Source organism: Equus asinus, unplaced genomic scaffold (genome assembly GCF_041296235.1).
Source record: "Equus asinus isolate D_3611 breed Donkey unplaced genomic scaffold, EquAss-T2T_v2 contig_378, whole genome shotgun sequence".
Classification (NCBI taxonomy): domain Eukaryota; kingdom Metazoa; phylum Chordata; class Mammalia; order Perissodactyla; family Equidae; genus Equus; species Equus asinus.
Window position 1 is genome coordinate 250025 of NW_027225047.1, and position 21563 is coordinate 271587.

Sequence of the window (21563 nt, forward strand, 5' to 3'; positions counted from 1 at the left end):
TCTCTCTTTACCTGTCTTATTTTGAAATCTGCTTTGTCTGATATAGGAATTGCAACACCTGGTTTTTTTTTGCTTGCTATTAGCTTGAAGTATTGTCCTCCACCCTTTCACTCTGAACCTGTGTTTGTCCTTGAGGCTGAGGTGTGTTTCCTGGAGGCAACAAATTGTTGGATCTTGTTCTTTAATTCATTTTGCCACTCTGTGTCTTTTTATTGGAGAGTTCAGTCCATTTACATTGAGAGTGATTATTGATTCATGTGGACTTAATGCTGTCAATCTGTTGCTCGTTATCTGGTTTTCCTGTGTTTGTCTTCCTGTGTGCTTTAGCCTACCCATTTAATACTGCACTTTCTTATGCTGGGTTTCTTAGCTTTTTCCTTATTTATGTTTTGTGGCTTTGTTGTGTTTTTTAGTTTAGTGTCTACCCTGAAGTTTGTATTTTGAATCTCGTGTATAATATAGTCTATTCTCTGGTGGTCTCTTACTTACTTGGCCTAGACTAATTTAGTCCCTTTGCTCTTCCCCTCCTAAATTATTATTTTCATTTCTTTTTTTTTTAAGATTTTATTTTTTTCCTTTTTCTCCCCAAAGCCCCCCAGTACATAGTTGTATATTCTTCGTTGTGGGTCCTTCTAGTTGTGGCATGTGGGACGCTGCCTCAGCGTGATTTGATGAGCAGTGTCATGTCTGCGCCCAGAATTTGAACCAACAAAACACTGGGCCGCCTGCAGCAGAGCGCGCGAACTTAACCACTTGGCCATAGGGCCAGCCCCGTTATTTTCATTTCTTATTCCAACTCGTGTTATGAGTTTGTAGTTAGAGTGATAAGATCCACTTTGCTTTGGTAGTTTCCTTACCTTTGTCCTAATGCTATAGGTGAATATTTGCTATCCTATTCTGGTTCTATTTATCTGTCTCCCTACTCTGTGGATTGTGTCCCCTTTCTCCCTTTTTTCTTTTTTCAGGTATGAGAGCCTTCTTGAGGATTTCTTGTAGTGGAGGACTTTTGGTTACAAATTCCCTTAACTTTTGTTTGTCTGGAAAAGATTTAATTTCTCCCTCACATCTGAAGGATATTCTTGCTGGATAGAGTATTCTTGGCTAAAGATTTTTATCTTTTAAAGTTTTGAATATGTCACTCCATTCTCTCCTAGCTTGTAAATTTTCTGCAGAGAAATCTGCTGAAAGTCTGATAGGAGTTCCTTTGTAGGTTATTTACTTCTGTCTTGCTGCCCTGAGTATTCTTTCTTTGTCTTTCATTTTTGCCATTTGTACTACTATATGCCTTGCAGTAGGTCTTTTCACATTGACAAATCTAGGAGATCTGAAAGCTTCCTCTACACACATTTCTCCCTCAATCCCTAGATTTGGGTAGTTCTCTTCTATAATTTCATTAAGAACACTTTCTGCTCCATTTTCCTTTTCCACGTTCTTGGGAATTCCTATTATCCATAAATTCTTTCTTCTCATTGAATCCGCTATCTCTCAGAGATTTTCCTCATTTTTTTAACTCTTAGTTCTCTTTCTTCCTCTGTCTGGAGCCATTCGGCCTGTATATCTTCAATTATGCTAATTTGCTCCTCTCTGGTGTCTACACAGGCATTCAGGGAGTCCGTATTCTGTTTTATCTGGTCCATTGTGTTTTTCATCTCTAGTTATTCTGTTTGATTCTTCTTTATAATTTCAATCTCTTTTGTGAAGTAACTCCAGAACTCGTTGGCTTGTTTCTCTATCTTTCTCTCTATCTCATTGGGTTTTTTGATTATAGCTGCTCTGAACTCATTTTCACTTAGTTTACCTATTTCTAAGTTCTCAGGACTTAATTCTGTGTTTTTATTGTTTTCCTTCTGGTCTGGAGCTTTTATAAATTGCTGGATGGTAGAGGAGCGGTTTTTTCACATGGTGGTAGAATTGAGTTGCAGTTACAGCCTGTTGCCACTATATGGGGGTTGAGAGCCGCGTGTTTTGAGCTCTCCGCCTTCGGACAAGATGGCAGCACCCAGCATTGTTTGCCAGGGGGAGGGGCTGTTTTTCTGGCTCGCCGATCTGGATTTGGATCAGTTCTGTTTTCTGGTCTCCTGAGGCCCTGGGTTTATGGGGTCCCCACACACGGAAGCTTTCCCCCATCAGCGGGTTTCCACTATACCGGCGGCAGGAGTCCTGGGCAATCCCCCGGTCACGTGGCCCTTCCCCCACTCCTTCCCTCACCTGCGGCAGTGATCCCAGACTCTAGGGGAGGGAGCGAAGTTCTCTCCTACCCTGTTCCAGCTCCTCTGAGGCCAGCAGCAGGGTCTCTGTCCTCCGTCTTTTTGATACTCTAGGTCTCTGATCTCCTGGCATTAGGTTTATTAGCTGAAATTCAGTTTTTCAGTCCTTTGTTGTAGTTTGGAGGGGAGAGAGTCCCAGGTCACCTCACCCCGCCATTTTGCTCCACCCACCCCGTCCATGAGCACAATGTTTTAGACTGTAAATCGCTTGAAGGGAAGAGTAATGTCTAATTCATCTTTATAGCCCCAACACATCGTATGTAGTTTATATTCAATACCTGTTTGTTGAATGAGTGAACATAAGCATTATGCAAACACTCCTTACCACATAAGTAAACCTCCCATTTCCTTCTTGCTGCGCTGTATCAATTCTCTCTGTTTTTGTGCTTCCTTCCTATTCCTTACCATTATTACTTTATTCTCTGTCTTCAGGACCTAAATTCTTTAGCTTGATGTGGGATACGATTTAAGATTATTCTGTTTGGGAGCTGGCCCCGTGGCCAAGAGGTTGAGTTCTCATGCTGCTTTGGAGGCCTGGGGTTTCGCCACTTTGGATCCTGGGTGCGGACCCAGCACCGCTCATCAGGCCACGCTGAGGTGGTGTCCCACATAGCACAGCCAGAAGGACCTACTACAACTAGAATATACAACTGTGTGCTGGGGGGCTTTGGGGAAAAGAAGAAGTGGGGGGGAAGATTGGTAACAGATGTTAGCTCAGATGCCAATCTTTAAAAAATAAAGATTATTTTATTTGAAAACTTCAGGGAAAAAACGAGTAAATCTATAATATGTTTATTCACTTTGAGATTTTGAAAAATCACTCAAGTATCTAATTCTAGTTCACCCCAGTTATTTTACTACACAGTATAATGTCTATTATAATAGCCTATTCTTTCTTCAGTTTAACAATAAAAAACCCCACAAAACCTAACTTCTGTTTTGTTTTCCAAACCTGGCCTGTGATATTTCACTGCAATTTTTAACTTTTCTCTTAATAATGTAGCTTTAATACTCTTGACATATTCAGTGATCCATTTGGTGACTTTTCTTGTGTTCTTTGATGTTCTATTATCTGGCGACCTTAGATATCATCAAGTCCAGCCCTCCAGCCTCCCGCTCACTCTAAGTATCTTCTTGGAAAGAAGTCTTCCCCAGAGTCATTTTCTGGCTCTTTGGAGGGAGTCTCTGAGTGTCTCCTGGCCTTTCTGGGAGAATAATATCCAGGTTCTCTTAGCTCTGCTCCGTCTCTGTTCCCTTCTGTGGCTTCTTTTCCCTACCTTTCTAACAAAAACTCAGGCGTGTTCTGTGGCCTTTCTTACTTCCCCGTTGCCCTCTGACATTTGGTTCACATTTGTCTTTTGATGACAGCCATATATTTATTTTGTCTAGAGCTCTGAGTTCTAATTCATATCTTCCTAAAGATTGTTATAATGGTGTGTCTCACTGATATCTCAAATTTTAGTGTGTCTAAAACCAAGTTATTTCTTCCTACCATGGTGAATATTCCTTTTTCCAGTATTATCAGTGTTATCCTGGTCACCTAGGCTGGAAACCCAAGTCAGTTTCACCTCATCTTTTTCTGCCTTCTCTTTTGTCCCGTCATCCCCGTTTTTTATTGATGCTACCCTTTAGCATTCCATGGGTGTCATACTCAAGTCCTCATCTCTTGAATTACTGTATCATTCCCCTGGACCTGGCCCCCATGACCTGGTTTTGCTTCTTCAGTCTGTTATGCAGATTTCTGATGTCACTAAGCTTGTGTCGTGTCACTTCCTTGGACAAGATCTGGCCACTCTTAACCAGTCTAACTTGACGTCCTTCTGCTCCATGTGCGCTCCTCTCTTAAGGATAGGTTGGGCCACTTGGTATCTTTGAACACTAATGCTTATTCCCATCTTTATACCTAAGTTCATGCTGCCTTCACCACCACTTCACCCCTTTATTATGTATCTAGGCCATCTGTGGTAGATACTACACAGGAAAGGTGAGACTTCTTTGAATGTTTTAAAGAAAGAAGTATCTGAGACAGGACTCCAAAGCAGAAGTGTGTAATCACCTGCTCATCACTGGAGGTCTCCACAGAGACAAATAATTTAAATCTTTGACTTTCTTTTAATGCATTAAGAATATTTGCGGAGGCTTTACAGTGTTCTGAGCCCAGGACTGGGCTCTGAGATTAAAAGAGTAAAGAAGACATCCCTCCATACTTACTGTCTCCATGGCAACCTCCCTAGTCCAGGCCGCCTTGTCTCCATTCACATTCCTGCCCCAGCCTCCTAACTGGGCTCCTGGCTACGGTCTTGCCCCTCTCCAATCTGTTTGCCCCCCAGGGGCCCAGGTGACCCTTGAGGAAGTTCAGTCAAGCATGTCACTCTTGTCAAAGCCGTCCAATGGCTTCCCATTGCATCCCAAAAACCCACTTCTGTACCCTATCTTGTCCCATCTCTCCTTCACCAACTCTGCCACACTGCCCTTTCCATTTCTTGAACACACCAAGCTCATTTCTGCTTTGTGACTGGTGTGCTGGTTGTTCTTTAATCTGGAGTATGGTTCCCTTGGTCTTTGCAGGGCTGGCTCCCTCTTCTCCGTCCTTCCAGATCTTAGCTGAATTGGGGGACTTCCCCTGCCATCCTGCCCAAAGAGCCTGTCCTGTCCTTTCCTCTTCCCACTTCTAACACTCTGTTTAAATTGTCTGTATTACGCTTAACATGCTATGTTTCTTATTTGTTTGTCTTTTTCTCTCCTCTCACTAACTTCCTCCTCCCCGAGTCCCACCCTGTGCAGAACATAAGCTGAGAGCAGGGTCCTCATTTGCCTGTTGCGCTGCCATATCCCTAGCACCTAACGTGCTGCCTGCAGCACGACAGGCAGTCAGTTCTTTCCAACAATATTTGTGAAATGGAAGAGAGGCCCATGGTTTTAAAGATGCTACAGTGTGGTCAGAGACGCAAATAACTAGCTCAACACAGTAAGTGCTATAATAACCAGTCATATCTATAAAGACCTCTGGGTACACCGTTGAAAGGTCAATTCATTCACGGTATAGGGAAGGAAGGATCAAGTTGACAAAGCTACACTGGGAAGGTGGCAGTTGCCTTTGGTCGTGAAGGAAGAGTAGGGGCAGACTAGAACATCAGAATCAGCGAAACACAGGGAATGGCAAAGGGTAGCTGTGCATGGTGTGGAGGGCATAGTCCGTAGTTCAGCCAGAGTTAAGAGTAACTGATGGACAGAAATGAGGCTAGAGCAACACAAGTGCCGGATTATAAAGAATCGTATTCACCATGGTAAGATTTCGAACTTTGTGTAGGAAAGTGAACCTATTCTGGCAGCATTATGGAGGAGGTATTATAAAGAAGGAACAAGATGTTGAGCTCAGTTTGACTCAGACAAGGGAAGGCTTAAATAGTGAGGTGAGAAACAAGGAAACAGATGGGGTGTTCAGATAAACCATGGGTTAAAAATGTTCTTCCAGTACTTTGGATTTTATTATTTCAAGTTACACTTCCTAAAGGTTTATTTTCATCTCCTGCAGAATTTGGTTGATCTTGCAGGCAGTGAAAGAGCTGCTCAAACAGGTGCTGAAGGTAATGAAAACTCATGAAATATTTTGGTCTGAAAGTCCTCCTGTTCTTTAACAGAGTAAAAGTGCCACCATGCATTTTAGAGACTAATAAAGTAATGATGATAATTTTGTGATAAAAGTCTTTAACAGAAAAAGCAGCTTCCTTATCTGGCTTATTATCTGCTTTGTGCTGCTGTAGCGTTAGTTAAAAAGATGAAACTCTGTCGTTGACAGGATTTATAGTTGGAAAGCTCCTGAGAGTCCCATGAACACCATAATCAGTAAGGAAATTCAGAAAAGTGGCAGGATACAAAATTAATCTATAGACATGAGCACCTCCTAACACAACAGCCGGTTGGAATATTTAATGTACGAAAAGACCCCCTTTGCAATAATGACTTAAAAGGCATAATACCTAGGAAGAAACTCAACAAAAATTGTATAAGACCAAAATAAGGAAAACATTAAAACAGACCTGAAAGAGGTAACCAAACACTGAGACAAATGAAAACGCATACTTAGATGGGAAGTTTCAGAACCATAAAGATGTCAGGCCTCTCTCTGTGTTAGTTTCCTGCAGCCTGACATAGAGACACTCAGCTGAGTGTGGCCTGTACCCACCACACCAGTGGATCCTCAGACCTGTGAACAAGAAATAAATGCCTGTTGCTTTAAGCTGGCTTGTTAAACAGCAGTATTCCAGCAATAGCTGAATAACGCACCTGTGCAATAACTGCTGTTCAGAAGGATTTGTTGCAGTATTTTTTGTGTACATGGCAGATTGAACACCTGCATGTCCCTCAGCAGGGTGCTAGGTAAATAAATTCTGATACATCCATACAATGGAATTCTATGCTGTAAAAAAGAGTGAAAAAGACCAATGTTTACCAATAAGATAGATGATATATTGCCAAGTGAAAAAAGCAAAGTGCAAAATAGTGTGTAAAGTATGTTACTATTTATGTAAAGAAGAAAGGGGAAAAATTAATACGTATGAACTTGTATTTCTAAAAATCTCTAGAAGAATAAACTAATAATAGTTCTTGGTTAGAGCGATAGGAACTGGTTGAAAGGAGAATAAAGTGAGAGAAACCTTTTTCAGTAGACTTCCGTTTAAGACATGTGAGCATATTAACAGTTTAAAAATAAGGACTTTTGGTTGTGAACCTCTAGGAACTAACTTGGTTGCACGTCATTAGTTGCCTGTATTGGAGGTTTGGAAAAATAGATTTGAATTGAGGAGTTCGAGGAGCTCTTTTAGGACGTGGTGCAGACATGGGCTTTCCTGCATTCTTATTCTTTTCTTAGTCGTCTTTTTCGAGCTGTTTCTCTTGGGTGAGAGCCTTTCTGCTTCACGTGATGGGTGGGAGGAAGGGAAGGGCGCCTGTCAGCAGTGGGAGGAAAGGTGGGCGCAGATCTAATTTGAAGCACAGACTGTAGCATCTGACCCTGCAATTTCTAATTTCTCCCATAAATTACTGATAAATAAGTTCATCATCTAGTACAGGGGCCAATTTGTTTTCTTATTTATTTAATAAATGCAGGTGTGCGACTCAAGGAAGGCTGTAATATAAATCGTAGCTTATTTATTTTGGGACAAGTGATCAAGAAACTTAGTGATGGACAAGTTGGGTAAGTTTGTCCCATTGTACATTTACCTATTAATGCTTACGTTTTTCATTAGGTTGAAAATTATGATATTTCAGTGACACTCAAATAAATGTACTGATACCCCTGTATGTTCAAAAGCTTCTGTGATTCTATGAGCATGCGTTGCTTCTTATATGTATGACCGTGACCTACTAAATTTACTTTATATTTTAAATATTTTCTAGTTAGTAGTTTTGCTCTGCCTCAAGTAACCAGTAAAGAATGAATTTTTTAAACTGTAGCAAATTTAAGGTTCTGCGTTAAAAATAAACCACTTTTGTTATATAAAAAGTTTTACTCTTTTTCTCCCCAAACTCATCTCTCACTAAGTGGTTTCATAAATTATCGAGATAGCAAATTAACACGAATTCTCCAGAATTCCTTGGGAGGAAATGCAAAAACACGCATTATCTGCACAATTACTCCAGTGTCTTTGGATGAAACCCTGACTACTCTCCAGGTGAGTTTGATTTTTATCTCGAATCAATATGGGGGAAATCATCTTTCAGAAGGAAAAATTAGCTACTAAAATTAGGTGTAATTTTTTGTAATTGACATAACATACCTGTTAAAATAAAATTGGTGTGTCTACTAAATAGCATTCCTTAATCTTCCCAAACTTCAATCATTCATATCCTGCCTCCCCAATTTTTGCCACATCCAACAATATTTTATTGAAATTGACTTGATTTTTTCTTAAATAACTCACTTTTTAAATTTAACTTATTATAAAAGGAAACTTTCTATCAGTCCCATAAATGAAAAACTGGTTATCACTTGGAACAAACAGAAGGTGACCCAAAAAATGGGTGTGCGTGTTTATAACAAAATAATTCTTAAGTTCCTGCTAACAAATTGTTGCCTGCCTTTGCTCTGAGCCTAAGGCCTGTATTTTCTGTTTTCAAAAGAAAAGAAGAATGAGAACTGTCAGTAGAATAGCTGTCTCAATGAAGGGTTCAGTGTTATTTAATGGGCACCCTCACGTACCCAGTTAAAGTTACTTTTGACACTCATGCTCTAAGAAACATCACTTTAAGTAGCTATTGAGCGCTGGATCAAGGTTCTGTCAGAGAAACAAAGGTAGGAGATAGCGTTCCTGGCTTCACAGAATTTATAGTCTTATAGTGAAGATAAGACCTGTCTTCCAGCGTGATTTCCTTGGATTAAAAGTTAAGTGGCTAATAAGTAGGACAGAGTTCAAAGGAAGGAGAGGTGCTTTTGACTGGAAGTGAAGCTTCAGCGCAGAGGGAGCATTTGCCCTGGACTTTGAGGAGTAGATGGATTCCAGTGAGCCAGGGTGTGTAGGCTCTCTGTTGGCATCTGTCTTCAAGATATTTCTCTGACCCTCCTGAAGACTAGTGGCAAAGGTAAGTTATGGACATTGTTACAGGGACGTAGAATGCTGTGTGTTCAGAAGCTGTAAGCCACCTGGGAAGCTTTTACTGATGTTTCTTTACAAAAGAAAATTACAAGAAACCTAAATATTAATTAAACTAATCTTTTGGTGTCAACGTTTAACACTCTTGTATTTTTTCCCAGTTTGCCAGCACTGCTAAATATATGAAGAATACTCCTTATGTCAATGAGGTGTCTAGTGATGAAGCTCTCCTGAAAAGATATAGAAAAGAAATAATGGATCTTAAAAAACAATTAGAGGAGGTATGTATGAACTGTGTATTTCAGTAAAGAATAGAGATGGATTTAGAATTGAGATCTGCCTACATGCCCAGAGACTCTTAAATCCTCAATATCTGAGTTCTACAATCTAAATTTAAAACAAGTAGTTTTTAACTAAGGAGAAATCAACCCGTAAAAACTTTACTATAAACTGCAAGATTTGGTTTCTTGAAATTATTTTAGATTTTGTTTTTCATTTCCAAAGGGCAAAATTTGAGATTTTCAAATGGGCCAAGTAGAGATACGTTTTTTTAAGAGATAAAAACTGTCACAAATACAGAGAATTAGGTTAAAAAGAGAGACGATGAATAGTGTTTAAAACTACTTTGTTTCATTTTACATTATCTTGAATTCCTCTTCTAGCCCTAAGATAGCAATCTAATAAGATAGCATAATTGCTTGTCATTACCATTTGTTTGTTTAAACCATCATGGTCCCCAGTCTGTAAAAAACTTACATTTTACTGATCTTTTTAAAAATGACCTAAAATGTCAAATGGCGGTCTTAGAAGGATCTCTCTTCCTTTGCTATAGGTATTCAAGTCTCTGCTTTATGATTTCTCTGCCTATTTATATATTTTTAGTCAATTAATAGAATTGCTTTAACAGCATTGATATAATCTTATACATGGCATATAGAATAGTGACATGAGGAGAAATGTATATTTTACCCTATTATAAGTTTGAGAAATTATTGATTATGGTAACTGCATATTGGTGTTCTGCAGGTAGGGCATATTTTATTTCAATAAAATTAAAATTCTCAGGCCAGCCCTGTGGCCTAGTGGTTAAGTTTGTTGCACTCCACTTTGGCAGCCCGGGTTCAGTTGCCATCCGCAGACCTACACCACTTGGCGGCCATGCTGTCCTGTTGTCCCATGTACAAAATGGAGGAAGATAGGCACAGATGTTAGCTCAGGGCAAATCCCTTTCAAGCAGAAAGAGAAAGATAGGTACAGATGTTAGCTCAAGGTGAATCTTCCTCAGCAAAAAAAAAAGAAAAGAAAAATTCTCAAAACTCACATACAAATTTATATTTTTTTAAACTATACTTTCAAGGTTTTAAAACCTACCTACATTTATTAATGTAACCCAATATTACATTCTTTAGGTTTCTTTAGAGACTCGGGCCCAGGCAATGGAAAAAGACCAATTGGCCCAACTTTTGGAAGAAAAAGATTTGCTTCAAAAAGTGCAGATTGAGAAAATTCAAAACTTAACACGAATGCTAGTGACCTCTTCTTCCCTCACATCACAACAGGAATTAAAAGTAAAATTTAAAAGACAACAGCTTCTTTTCTTCTTCTTTTTTATTATTGTTTTTTTTAATTGCAGTAACTTTGGTTTATAACAGTATATAAATTTCAGGTGTATATCGTTATATTTCAATTCCTATGTAGATTATATCATGCTGACCACCAAAAGACTAATTACCATCACCACACATGTGCCTAATCATGCCTTTCAACCTCTTCTCTCCCCCTTTCCCCTCTGGTAACCACCAATCCAATCTCTGTTGCTATGGGATTGTCTTTTGTTGTTTTTATCTTCTATTTGTGAGTGAGATCATACAATGTTTGACTTTCTCCCTCTGACTTTTTACTCTCAGCAGCAATACCCTCAAGGTCCATCCTTGTTGTCACAATTAGCCAGATTTCATCCTTTTTTATGGCTGAGTAGTATTCCCTTGTGTATATATACCACATCTTCTTCATCCATTCATCCCTTGACGGGCACCTAAGTTGCTTCCAAGTCTTGGCTATTGTGAATAAGCCTACAGTGAACATAGGAGTGCATGCATCTTTACGCATTCACGTTTTGACGTTCTTTGGATAAATACCCAAGAGTGGAATAGCTGGATCATATGGTAGGTCTAGTCTTAATTTTTTGAGCCATCTCCATACTGTTTTCCATAGTGACTGCACCAGTTTGCACTCCCACCAGCAGTGTATGAGGGTTCCCTTCTCTCTACATCCTCTCCAACACTTATTGTTTCCAGTCTTGTTAATTATAGCCATTCTGACAAGAGTGAGGTGATATCTCATTATAGCTTTGATTTGCATTTCTCTGATAGTGATGTTGAACATCTTTTCATGTGCCTGTTGGCCATCCGTATATCTTCTTTGGAGAAATCTCCATTCAGATCTTTTGCACATTTTTGAACTGGGTTTTTGGTTTTTTTGTTGTTGAGATGTATGAGTTCTTTGTATATTTTGGATATTCACCCCTTTTTTGATATATGGTTTACAAACATCTTCTCCCAATTGTTAGGCTGTCTTTTCCTTTTCTTGATGGCTTCCTTTGCTGTGCAGAAGCTTTTTAGTTTGATGTAGTCCCATTTGTTTATTTTTTATATTGTTTCTCTTGCCCAGTCAGGCATGGTATTTGAAAATATGCTGCTAAGACCGATGTCAAAGAGTGTACTGCCTATGTTTTCTACTAGAAGTTTCGTGGTTTCAGGTCTTATATTCAAGTCTTAAATCCATTTTGAGTTGATTTTTGTGCATGGTGTAAGGTAATGGTCTACTTTCATTCTTGGGCATGTGGCTGTCCAGGTTTCCCAACACCATTTATTGAAGAGACTCTACTTTCTCCATTGTATGCTCTTGGCTCCCCTGTCAAAAATTAGCTGTCCATAGATGTGTGGGTTGATTTCTGGACTCCTGGACTCTGGATTCTGTTCCATTGATCTGTGTGTCTGTTTTTATGCCATACCATGCTGTTTTGGTTACTATAGCTTTGTAGTATATTTTGAAATCAGGGAGTGTGACGCCTCCAGCTTTGTTCTTTTTTCTCAGGGTTCCTTTGGCTATTCTGCGTCTTTTGTTGTTCCATATAAATTGTAGGATTCTTTGTTCTATTTCTGTGAAAAATGTTGTTGGAAATTTGATTGGGATTGCACTGAATCTGTAGATTACTTTAGGAAGTATGGACATTTTAACTATGTTTATTCTTCCAATCCAAGAGCATGGAATAGCCTTCCATTTCTTTACATCTTCTTCAATTTCTTTCAACAATGTTTTATAGTTTTCAGTGTACAAACCTTTCACCTCCTTGGTTAAGTTTATTCCTAGATATTTTATTCTTTTTTGTTGCAACTGTAAATGGGATTATATTCTTAATTTCTCTTTCTGCCACTTCCTTGTTAGTGTATAGAAACGCAACTGATTTTTGTATGTTGATTTTGCATCCTGAAACTTTGCCGTATTTGTTTATTAGTTCGAGAAGTTTTTGGTGGGTTCTTAAGGGTCTTCTATATATAAAATCATGTCATCTGCAGCTAGTGACAGTTTCACTTCTTCCTTTCCAATCTGACCGCTGTTTATTTCGTTTTCTTTCCTGATTGCTCTGGCTAGGACTTCCAATACTATGTTAAATAAGAGTGGTGACAGTGGGCATCCTTGTCTGGTTTCTGTTCTTAGAGGGATAGCTTTCAGTTTTTCTCCATTGAGAATGATATTAGCTGTGGGTTTGTCATATATCAGCTTTATTATGTTGAGGTACTTTCCTTCTATACCCAATTTATTTAGAGTTTTTATCATAAATGGATGCTATATCTTGTCAAACGCTGTCTCTGCATCTATTGAGATGATCATGGGATTTTTATTTTTCATTTTTGTTAATGTGGTGTATCACGTTAATAGATTTGCAGATGTTGAACCATCCCTGCATCCCTGGAATAAATCCCACTTGATCATGGTGTATGAAATTTTTAATGTATTGTTGTAGTTGATTTGCTAGTATTTTGTTGAGGATTTTTGCATCGATGTTCATCAGTGATATGAGCCTGTAATTTTCTTCTTTTGTGTTGTCCTTGTCTGCTTTTGGTATCAGGATGATGTTGACTTCGTAAAATGAATTTGGAAGCTTCCTCTCTTCTTCAATTTTTTGGAAGAGTTTGAGAAGGATAGGATTAAGTCTTTGAATGTTTGGTATAATTCACCAGGGAAGCCGTCTGGTCCTGGACTTTTATCTTTTGGGAGGTTTTTGATAACTGTTTCAATCTCCTTACTGGTGATCGGTCTATTCACATTCTCTACTTCTTCTTGATTCAGTTTTGGAAGGTTGTATTAGTCTAAGAATTTATCTATTTCTTCTAGATTATCCAGTTTGTTAGCGTATAGCTTTTCATAGTATTCTTTTATAATCTTTTGTATTTCTGAGGTATCTGTTGTAATTTCTCCTCTTTGATTTCTGATTTTATTTATCTGAGCCTTCTCTTTTTTTCTTGGTGAGTCTAGCTAAAGGTTCGTCGATGTTGTTTATCTTTTCAAAGAATCAGCGCTGAGTTTCATTGATTTTTTTTCCTGGTTTTTTTTAGTCTCTATTTCATTTATTTCTGCTCTGATTTTTATTACTTCCTTCCTTCTACTGATTTTGGGCTTTGTTCTTCTTTTTCCAGTTCCTTTAGGTGCACTGTTAGACTGTTTATTTGGGATTTTTCTTCTTTGTTGAGGTAGGCCTGTATTGATATAAACTTCCCTCTTAAAACCGCTTTTGCTGTATCACATAGACTTTGGCCTGTCGTAGTTTCATTTTCATTTGTCTCCAGATATTCTTGATTTCTCATTTGATTTCTTCTTTGACTCAATTGTTGTTCAATAGCATTTTGTTTAAGCTCCATCCATTTGTGGCTTTTCTGATTTTCTTCCTGTAGTTGATTTCTAGTTTCATACCATTGTGGTCAGAAAAGATGCTGGGTATTTTTTCAGTCTTCTTAAATTTATTGAGACTTGTTTTGTGGTCTAATATGTGATCTGTCCTGGAGAATGTTCCATGTCCGTTTGAAAAGAATGTGTATTCTGCAGGTTTGGGATGGAATGTTCTATACATGTGTACTAAGTCCATCTGGTCTAATATGTCATTTAAGGCCAACGTTTCCTTATTGATCTTTTGTTTTGATGATCTCTCCTTTGGTGTAAGTGGATTGTTAAAGTCCTCTACTATTATTGTGTTGCTATTTCTCCTTTTATGTCTGTTAATAATTGCTTTATATGTCGAGGTGCTGTTATGTTGGGTGCATAGATATTTGTAAATGTTAAATATTCTTGTTGGATCATTCCCTTTATCATTATGTAGTGCCCTTTGTCTGTTGTTACAGTTTTTATTTTAAAGTCTATGTTTTCTGATATGAATATTGCTACCTCAGCTTTCTTTTCATTGCCATTTTCATGGAGTATCTTTTTCCATTCCTTCTCTTTCAGTTTGTGAGTGTCTTTAAGTCTGAAATGCATCTCTTGTATGCAGCACATATATGGGTCTTATTTTTTTTATGAAAGATGACAGCTTAAACTTGATATATAGGGAATAGAATTGGTATTCTTATATGCTTATTATATAGCTATGTGTTTCTTATCCTTTGATACAGTATATTTTAGGAAAGAACCTTTTGTGTATTTGCCTATACCTCAACAACACCTAGAACGTTCATTAAAAATACTTAACCCTGATTCCCATATGAAGAGATCCTAATTCAGAAAGTCTGGGATGTAGTCAAGGAATCTATTTGCACTATACTTCTTATGAAATTCTAATGAAATTGATTAGGTGATTGGAAACCACAGGTGTCTAGAGTATGTGGTAATATTTTCTATTTAATGAAACAGAAATAGTAATCTCAGGAAAATTTATCTAGACTATAAATCAACATAGTAATCAAAATTCTGGCTTCCAGTCTGTGTGCTTTTGTTTTTACCAGAGTAGGGGTTTATTTATCCAGCAGATGTTTTGGGGAGTGATAGTGTCATGGTTAAGAGAATGGCCTCTGGAGCTGGACTTTCTGGATTTGAATCCCAGTTCTGTCAATTCCTAACTCTCGACCTTGGGCCCTTTCTTAAATACTTTTTGCTGCAGTTTCCTTATCTGTGAGAAAGCTTGATCCTCACCTCATAGGACTGATGTGACAATTAAGTGAAGTGATATATAGAATGTGCTTAACACTATACTCTCCATACAGCAAATCCTCAATAAGTGTATGCTGTTAAGATTATTATTAATAGACGCTACCTTTAAGTCCACCATACCAGGTAAATGGAAGGCATCAAAACCATCTGTTGGCTCAGCCATGAGTAGGAAACAGCCCAAGGAAAGGGGTAGGGAAAAGTATGCCGGTTAGACATCTACATGTACAAAAGCTTGGAGTCGTGAGAAAACATATTTCTTGGACTTAAAATATTCTGGTGGCAGGGGCATTTAAACCACATTGTAGGATTCGAACATTGCATTATGCTAAGGATATGGGAAAGCCTTGTAGGTAACATGATTGGAATTGCTGTTTAGAAAGATGTGGCTACTGTGTACCTACAATTGATTGGGCCTCCACAAGGCTTGTGGCTCTGGAGATGGAAAAAAATGGGTAAATTGGAGAGCTATTTGGGAGACAGACTCGACAGAACTTTGTGATTGTTTCAACATGGGGACATGGAAAGGGAGAAGGAAGCATCTAGAATGACATGCACACATTACTGGGCTTGCTGGATAGCTGGTAGCAGTATTTGTTGAGTTAAGGAACATTGAGTGAAGAGCAGTGGAGCTGTCCAGTGTTTTATTTGGGTCAGCTCTAGTTTAAGGTGTCAGGCAGTTGAAAATGCAAATATATGAAAATCAAGTGAAAGATCTGGGATGGAGATATCAATTTGGGCATTAACTACTGCAAATCCAAATTAAAGTCGTGAGAATGGATGAGCTTGCTCTGGGAGCATGTTGAGAATGAAAAGAACAGAGGGCCAAAGATAAGATCCTCCCAAACAACTTTTTAGGTAAAAGCAAAACAGAGGAATGCCTAAAGGAGCCCAGGTTTAGCTCTAGAGTTAAGAAAGAAACCAGGTGAACGTGGTAAACTAAAAGAAGAGAATGTTGCATAGAGAGGTCACATTCTATGTCAGTGATGTCACGTTCTGCTGAGAAGTTAAATAAGACAAATATAGACTAAAACTTTTTGGATTTAGAAACAAGAAGCTCCTTTGCAAAAACAATTTGAGTTATGTATTGGGAATGAAAGCCACCTTGCAGTAGGCTGAGATGGCCCAAAGGCGTAGGATCTTGAATACAGTAGAAGGGTCTGGCCTTAGATAGAAGGAGAAACACTCCTTCATTATAACAAGGACAGAGGAAAAGGGTAGGAATCAATGCAAGTAATGCTTTTGTAAGTTTAGGCTTGTATTTTCTTTGTGAAATAGGAGGTTTAATTTTTCTTCTGTGGTGGCTGGAGATGGTAGAGACACAGTTTGTAGACCTGCTAAGGGTTTGAAATAGTCTCGCCTTTGTAGGGAATGGAAAAGAAAGCCAACGAGGGGGCAAGGAGTCTTGCCAGGCAGCCTTAAGGGCCCAGGTGATGTTGGTAGCCAGTCTTCTGGCTGTCCACACAGTGTTCAGGAGGCTAATAAAAGCTCAGATGGCAGTGTAATTCATCTGAGTGTACATTGTGATAGGATAGGTGTGGGGAACACAGAATGGGTCTAATAGTTTGAGACCATTGACCCAAAAATGTGATTGAACTGGTGATCTATAGAATCTAAGATGATGGGATGAGAGCCCAAAGGTAGCTGGCAGAAAGAAAACAGTGGATCAAGAGACTAGATGTCCCTCTTAAGCTAACTAGCTATAATGGGATTAACTGAATCACTGGGGTGGAAGGAGTTCTAGGTTTATGAGTTTCAGATGACAGGGTCCAGTGGCTTTGGGAGCGAATGGAGTTGAGCTGAAGGTCATGGGAATCAAGGATTTATATATGAATGTGCTTTTGCAGAGCAGGCTGTGGAAAGGGCTGGCCATTTCAAGCAGAAGCCATATATTCTGGGGACAACAGATAATCTTGACAGGCAACGCAGTGGAATGGGTGGTGGATAAGGTCTGAAGTTACAAGCATGGGCTCAGCCACCAATTGGCTGTATGACTGTACACAACTCATGTAAACTTTTTGGACACTCAGGCATCTATAAAGTGGATGTAGTAAGAGAGGATTGTTGAGAGGATCAAAAAAGATGAGATAATGCTTGTTCTAGTAAAGGGACAAGAGAGGAATATACCTGTAAAATATGGAAAAACACTTAGGCGGTGGTCAGAGAAAGAGAAAGCAGTAAAGCCAAGTGAGTGATGAGGACAGCTAGCTGGGTGGGACAAGAACCAGGAGACAGAGGTATCCCAGGAGGGATGAGGAAGAAGTAGAGAGACGAGGAAGAAGAGAACATAGAAACTAAAAGAAAATGTTGGCTAGAGAGAAGGAAGGAGTGAAGGGTTTGTTTTTGAAAAAATCAAAAGCAGAAAACAGAGGCTTGAGCATTCTTAAAGCCCAGTGGAAGAAGGTAGTGAAGACGACAGATGAACAGATACCTGAGGGAACAGAGTCCCAAGGGAGAACGGAAGGAACAAGATTAGGAGCGCTGGTTGGATCGTGAGCTTTATAAACTGGCAAAGAATTGGCATGGGAATGGCCCTGTGGAAGATTTACTTGCTGAGGGAAGTTCAAATGGGCTGCCTGTCTGTTCCTTCCCAGTTAAGGCTGGGTTCCCAGAAGTGCTTTTGGTCACTATGTTGGTGGCTGTGCTGTCTTCTGTAACACCAGATTACTTGAAGGATTGATACTTAACTAATTCCTTTCAGTAAATTTGCAGAAATTCTTGTAAGTAAGCCTTCAAATACAAAATGAAATTTAAATAATAGTTTCATCAAATTTATTATGAAGTTAACACTAATTTGAAAAGTTTGAATATGTTTTCTTATCTCAGGATGTCCTTAGACTGATAAGATATTAAACTAGGCTGAATAAGAATTCTACCAAGTCAATGGTTGTTAAAAATGGAAACTAGTTCCCTTGTTTTATGATGTTTGAGCCAGATGTGTGTGAGGTAATTTTGATTTCTTCTTCTTTAGGCTAAAAAAAAACGAGGAGTCACTTGGTGTGTTGGCAAAATTAACAAAATGAAGGATTCAAACTATGTAAATGAGTTTAATGTACCAGAGAATGTAACAACAAAGACACATAAGTCTGCTCTAACTTTAGGAGGAGAAATTGATGAATGTGAGTTCTTCTTCAACTACTTTTAATTATAAAAGTATCCCTATAAAGAGAGACTTTATTTATAACTCAGTTAATGTGATAAACACAGTTAAATAAAATGTATGTATTTTAGATGTGATTACGATGATAAAAATAAGTAATTTTAAGAAAGTGAACATTGATGAAGTTCTCTATTTTTTCCAGATCTCTTAAGAATGATGTGCTGTAGTTGAAACATTTGAGACAGATATTTTTATTTTTTGTTTTTGTTTTAATCACTGCTCATTAAGTTAGTACCCATATAATGTCTGGCTTAAACTTTGCTAATCTTGAAAGGGTAGCATTTACACAGGAATCTGTTGCAAAGTTTGTCTCTAACATTATAAGTATTTTTTAGGGGCATTTAAAAATCTGCTTACAATGATTAAATCTCAAATTTAGAATTTGTCCTTTTAACCTATACAGTCGCACGTTGATTAATGATGGGACGTGTTCTGAGAAGTGCATCTTTAGGCAATTTTGTTGTTGTGTGAACATCACAGAGTGCACTTACACAAACCTAGGTGGTACAGCCTGCTACACACCTGGGCTCTGTGGTACTAATCTTGTGGGACGCCTGTTGTATATGCAGTCCGTCCTTGACTGAAACGTCCTTATGCCGTGCATGAATGTGTTGTACTAAGGATCCTACATTTTATCACTAATTCTAACCAGTGATCTTAATTCGCACGAGTATATAAATGATCACATCTGTTTATATATTCTTGGCATTCATACTGTGAGCACATATTAACTAATTTGAGCTTATTACCTCAGATCAGAATTTTTTTAATCTTTAATTTGAGTTTTAGGAAACTTAATAACATGTTTATGGATAAATTTCTTTTCCCCCTAATTATAGCTCTCTATTCAGAGTCTGATATTTTCAGTAACACTCTTGATACATTAACTGAGACAGAGTGGAATCCAGCAACAAAACTACTAAGTCAGGTAACTTAAATGTATTTTACAGAACATTATCCTTTTACTCTTCTTTAAATTCATTTGTTATTGATGTTTGCTGTTGTGGCACATTTCTAGCTCTGACTGTTTCAGTAGTAGTTGAGGTTCTTATTAAGGCTTCCCCAACTTGTTACACTCCTCGTTGGTAACTGTGGCATACAGAGAGAGGCTAAACATTTCCTAAAGTATGGTAATAGGTAAACCTTTGCTTCTAGTTTTTACCAGCAGATCTTGGTATCTATGATTTTTTGGTAAGTTTCTGTTTTGCCTTGGGCCATCCCTTGAAGGTAAAAAGGGCTGATTTTAAAAGTATCAAAATTCTCAGGCATAAAGTAGAATGGTGTATCAGGGAAGGGTAATATTGCCAAATAATGCTGAAAAATGAAAGTAAATAAAATTATATAGTCTTATGAAAACTTTAAGAAATAAGGAATACTGTAGTGAATACTTTAGTAAGTTTAGATTCCATGTTTGCTTTCTAGGCTGCTAATATTCAAAGAAATATAACATAGTCATATAAATGTATTTGTTAAAGAAAATTTCATTTTAATTTTGAAATAAAATTGCAGTGATTCTTGGGAATTGTTATTATCATTAGCTAACCATTATAATTAGTTGTAATGGTTCTTATAATTAATTATTATGGGGAATTATATGCTTTTGTGTCCCTAAAACACTCTGGAAGGTTTGTTGTTTTTTTCAAATCCCTAGTGTTGGTTTAGTTTCTTTTAACTCATGGCTTACTCTTCCTCATGATGGAACAGAAAGCAGAAACAGGCCTCTGTTCAGCACGGTGAGGCCTGGCAGCCGTTGGAGTTTTAGAAGTCAATAAATAATGGCTCCGTGTCACTTCCTAAATTCAGAGCTGTCTGAGAAATTAAACAGGAGTCAAGCAGGTGGAGAATTACATTATTAGCTTTATTACCAAGGAGCTTAAGGATCTGTGGTCAGATGACTTCCCATTATGTGCCCTACTCCTACTCCCGACTGAATTTTAAGTCAGGCACAGGCAGAGCATTTGTTTATATGATCTTTCTTTCTTTCTTTCTTTCTTTTTTAATTCTATCTCTTTGAAAATAGTCTTCCTCTATTCTATGTTAGCTAGTTTACCAAAAGGCAGACCTTCTGTTATGCTGTGGATCAAGCTAGACCATTGGGAAGATATTGGAGAATGGCCCAAACTACCAAATGATTCAAGGTTAAATGAATTATTTGACTAATCCAGATTTTAGTTAACAAAACAAAGAACTTGAATCCTCTCTGACTTGAAAATCTGGTTTTGTTTATAATAGGAAAACTTAGAAAGTGAGTTGAATTCACTTCGTGCTAACTATGATAGTCTGGTACTAGACTATGAACAACTAAGAAGAGAAAATGAAGAAATGGAATCGAAATTAAAAGAAAAGAATGATTTGCATGAATTTGAGGCTCTAGAAAGAAAAGCGGAAAAAGATCAAGAGGTAAAAGATGAAAAGATGTGGAAACACAAAACTAAACTAAAACTACACTTTGTGTGTGTGTGAGGAAGATTGGCCCTGAGCTAACATCTGCTGCTAATCTTCCTCTTTTTTTTGCTTGAGGAAGATTGTCCCTGAGCTAACATCTGTGCTGGTCTCCCTCTATTTTGTATGTGGGACACCATCACAGCATGGCTTGACGAGTGCTATGTAGGTCTGCACCTGGCATCCAAACCCATGGAGTGCACAAACTTAACCACTACACCACCAGGCTGGACCCTAAAACCACACTTTTAAAAGTATCATTTTCTTAAAGATGTTTATTTCTAAGGTTGATATATTGAAAACCCAACCATTTTCCATTTGTACACACAATTTAGAGAATTTAAGAAATAATCAGTTCATTTATATTGCTTTAAAAATAGTTAAATCATAATTGTTTCACTTGTGCTTGTGTGCAAGAAGAGGAAGGAATCAAAAACATCTTTGAGCAGGTTTGGTGAATCTGCCTATTGATGAATTAATCTTGAAGAAATTATTTCCTGATAATTTGTATGTTATCAATACTTTATTGAGTATACCAGAATTGCTGCCTAGAGCATAGCTGTTTCCTTCTGAGACCAATATGAATTTTAATATCTAGTGAATGTTTTATGTATGGATACTACATATTAATGGACTTCATTTTCTTTAGAAAGTATGTACCTAAGTAGTTAGAACATTATTAGAATAGCTGGGAAAGCTGATTTTGCATGTTTCTTTTTCCATAAGAGAGTTATTGTAAAAATTAGTATAACTAATATGAAGTAGTTTTAATGGAATTTTTAGAAATGAAACAGATTAGTTAAATTTTCTCAGTGTATAATGTTAGGCTACATGTTAAGAGAACCTAATCCCCAAATCATCAGACTTTGGAGACAGAAATTGTCCAAAAGATTCAAGAGATTT

General features: G+C 37.9%; 1 protein-coding gene across 1 annotated transcript in view; it reads left to right on the forward strand.

The window, feature by feature from the left end:
* The window catches only part of LOC139043816 (centromere-associated protein E-like), a 79525-nt gene that overhangs the window by 10308 nt on the left and 47654 nt on the right, over window positions 1-21563 (forward strand). Inside the window, exons 9-16 of the mRNA XM_070503613.1 lie at window positions 5803-5854; window positions 7377-7464; window positions 7813-7942; window positions 9022-9141; window positions 10270-10428; window positions 18030-18177; window positions 19058-19146; window positions 20451-20618. Of these exons, the coding sequence (XP_070359714.1) occupies window positions 5803-5854; window positions 7377-7464; window positions 7813-7942; window positions 9022-9141; window positions 10270-10428; window positions 18030-18177; window positions 19058-19146; window positions 20451-20618 (954 nt within the window). The remainder of the gene's footprint in view (window positions 1-5802; window positions 5855-7376; window positions 7465-7812; window positions 7943-9021; window positions 9142-10269; window positions 10429-18029; window positions 18178-19057; window positions 19147-20450; window positions 20619-21563) is intronic.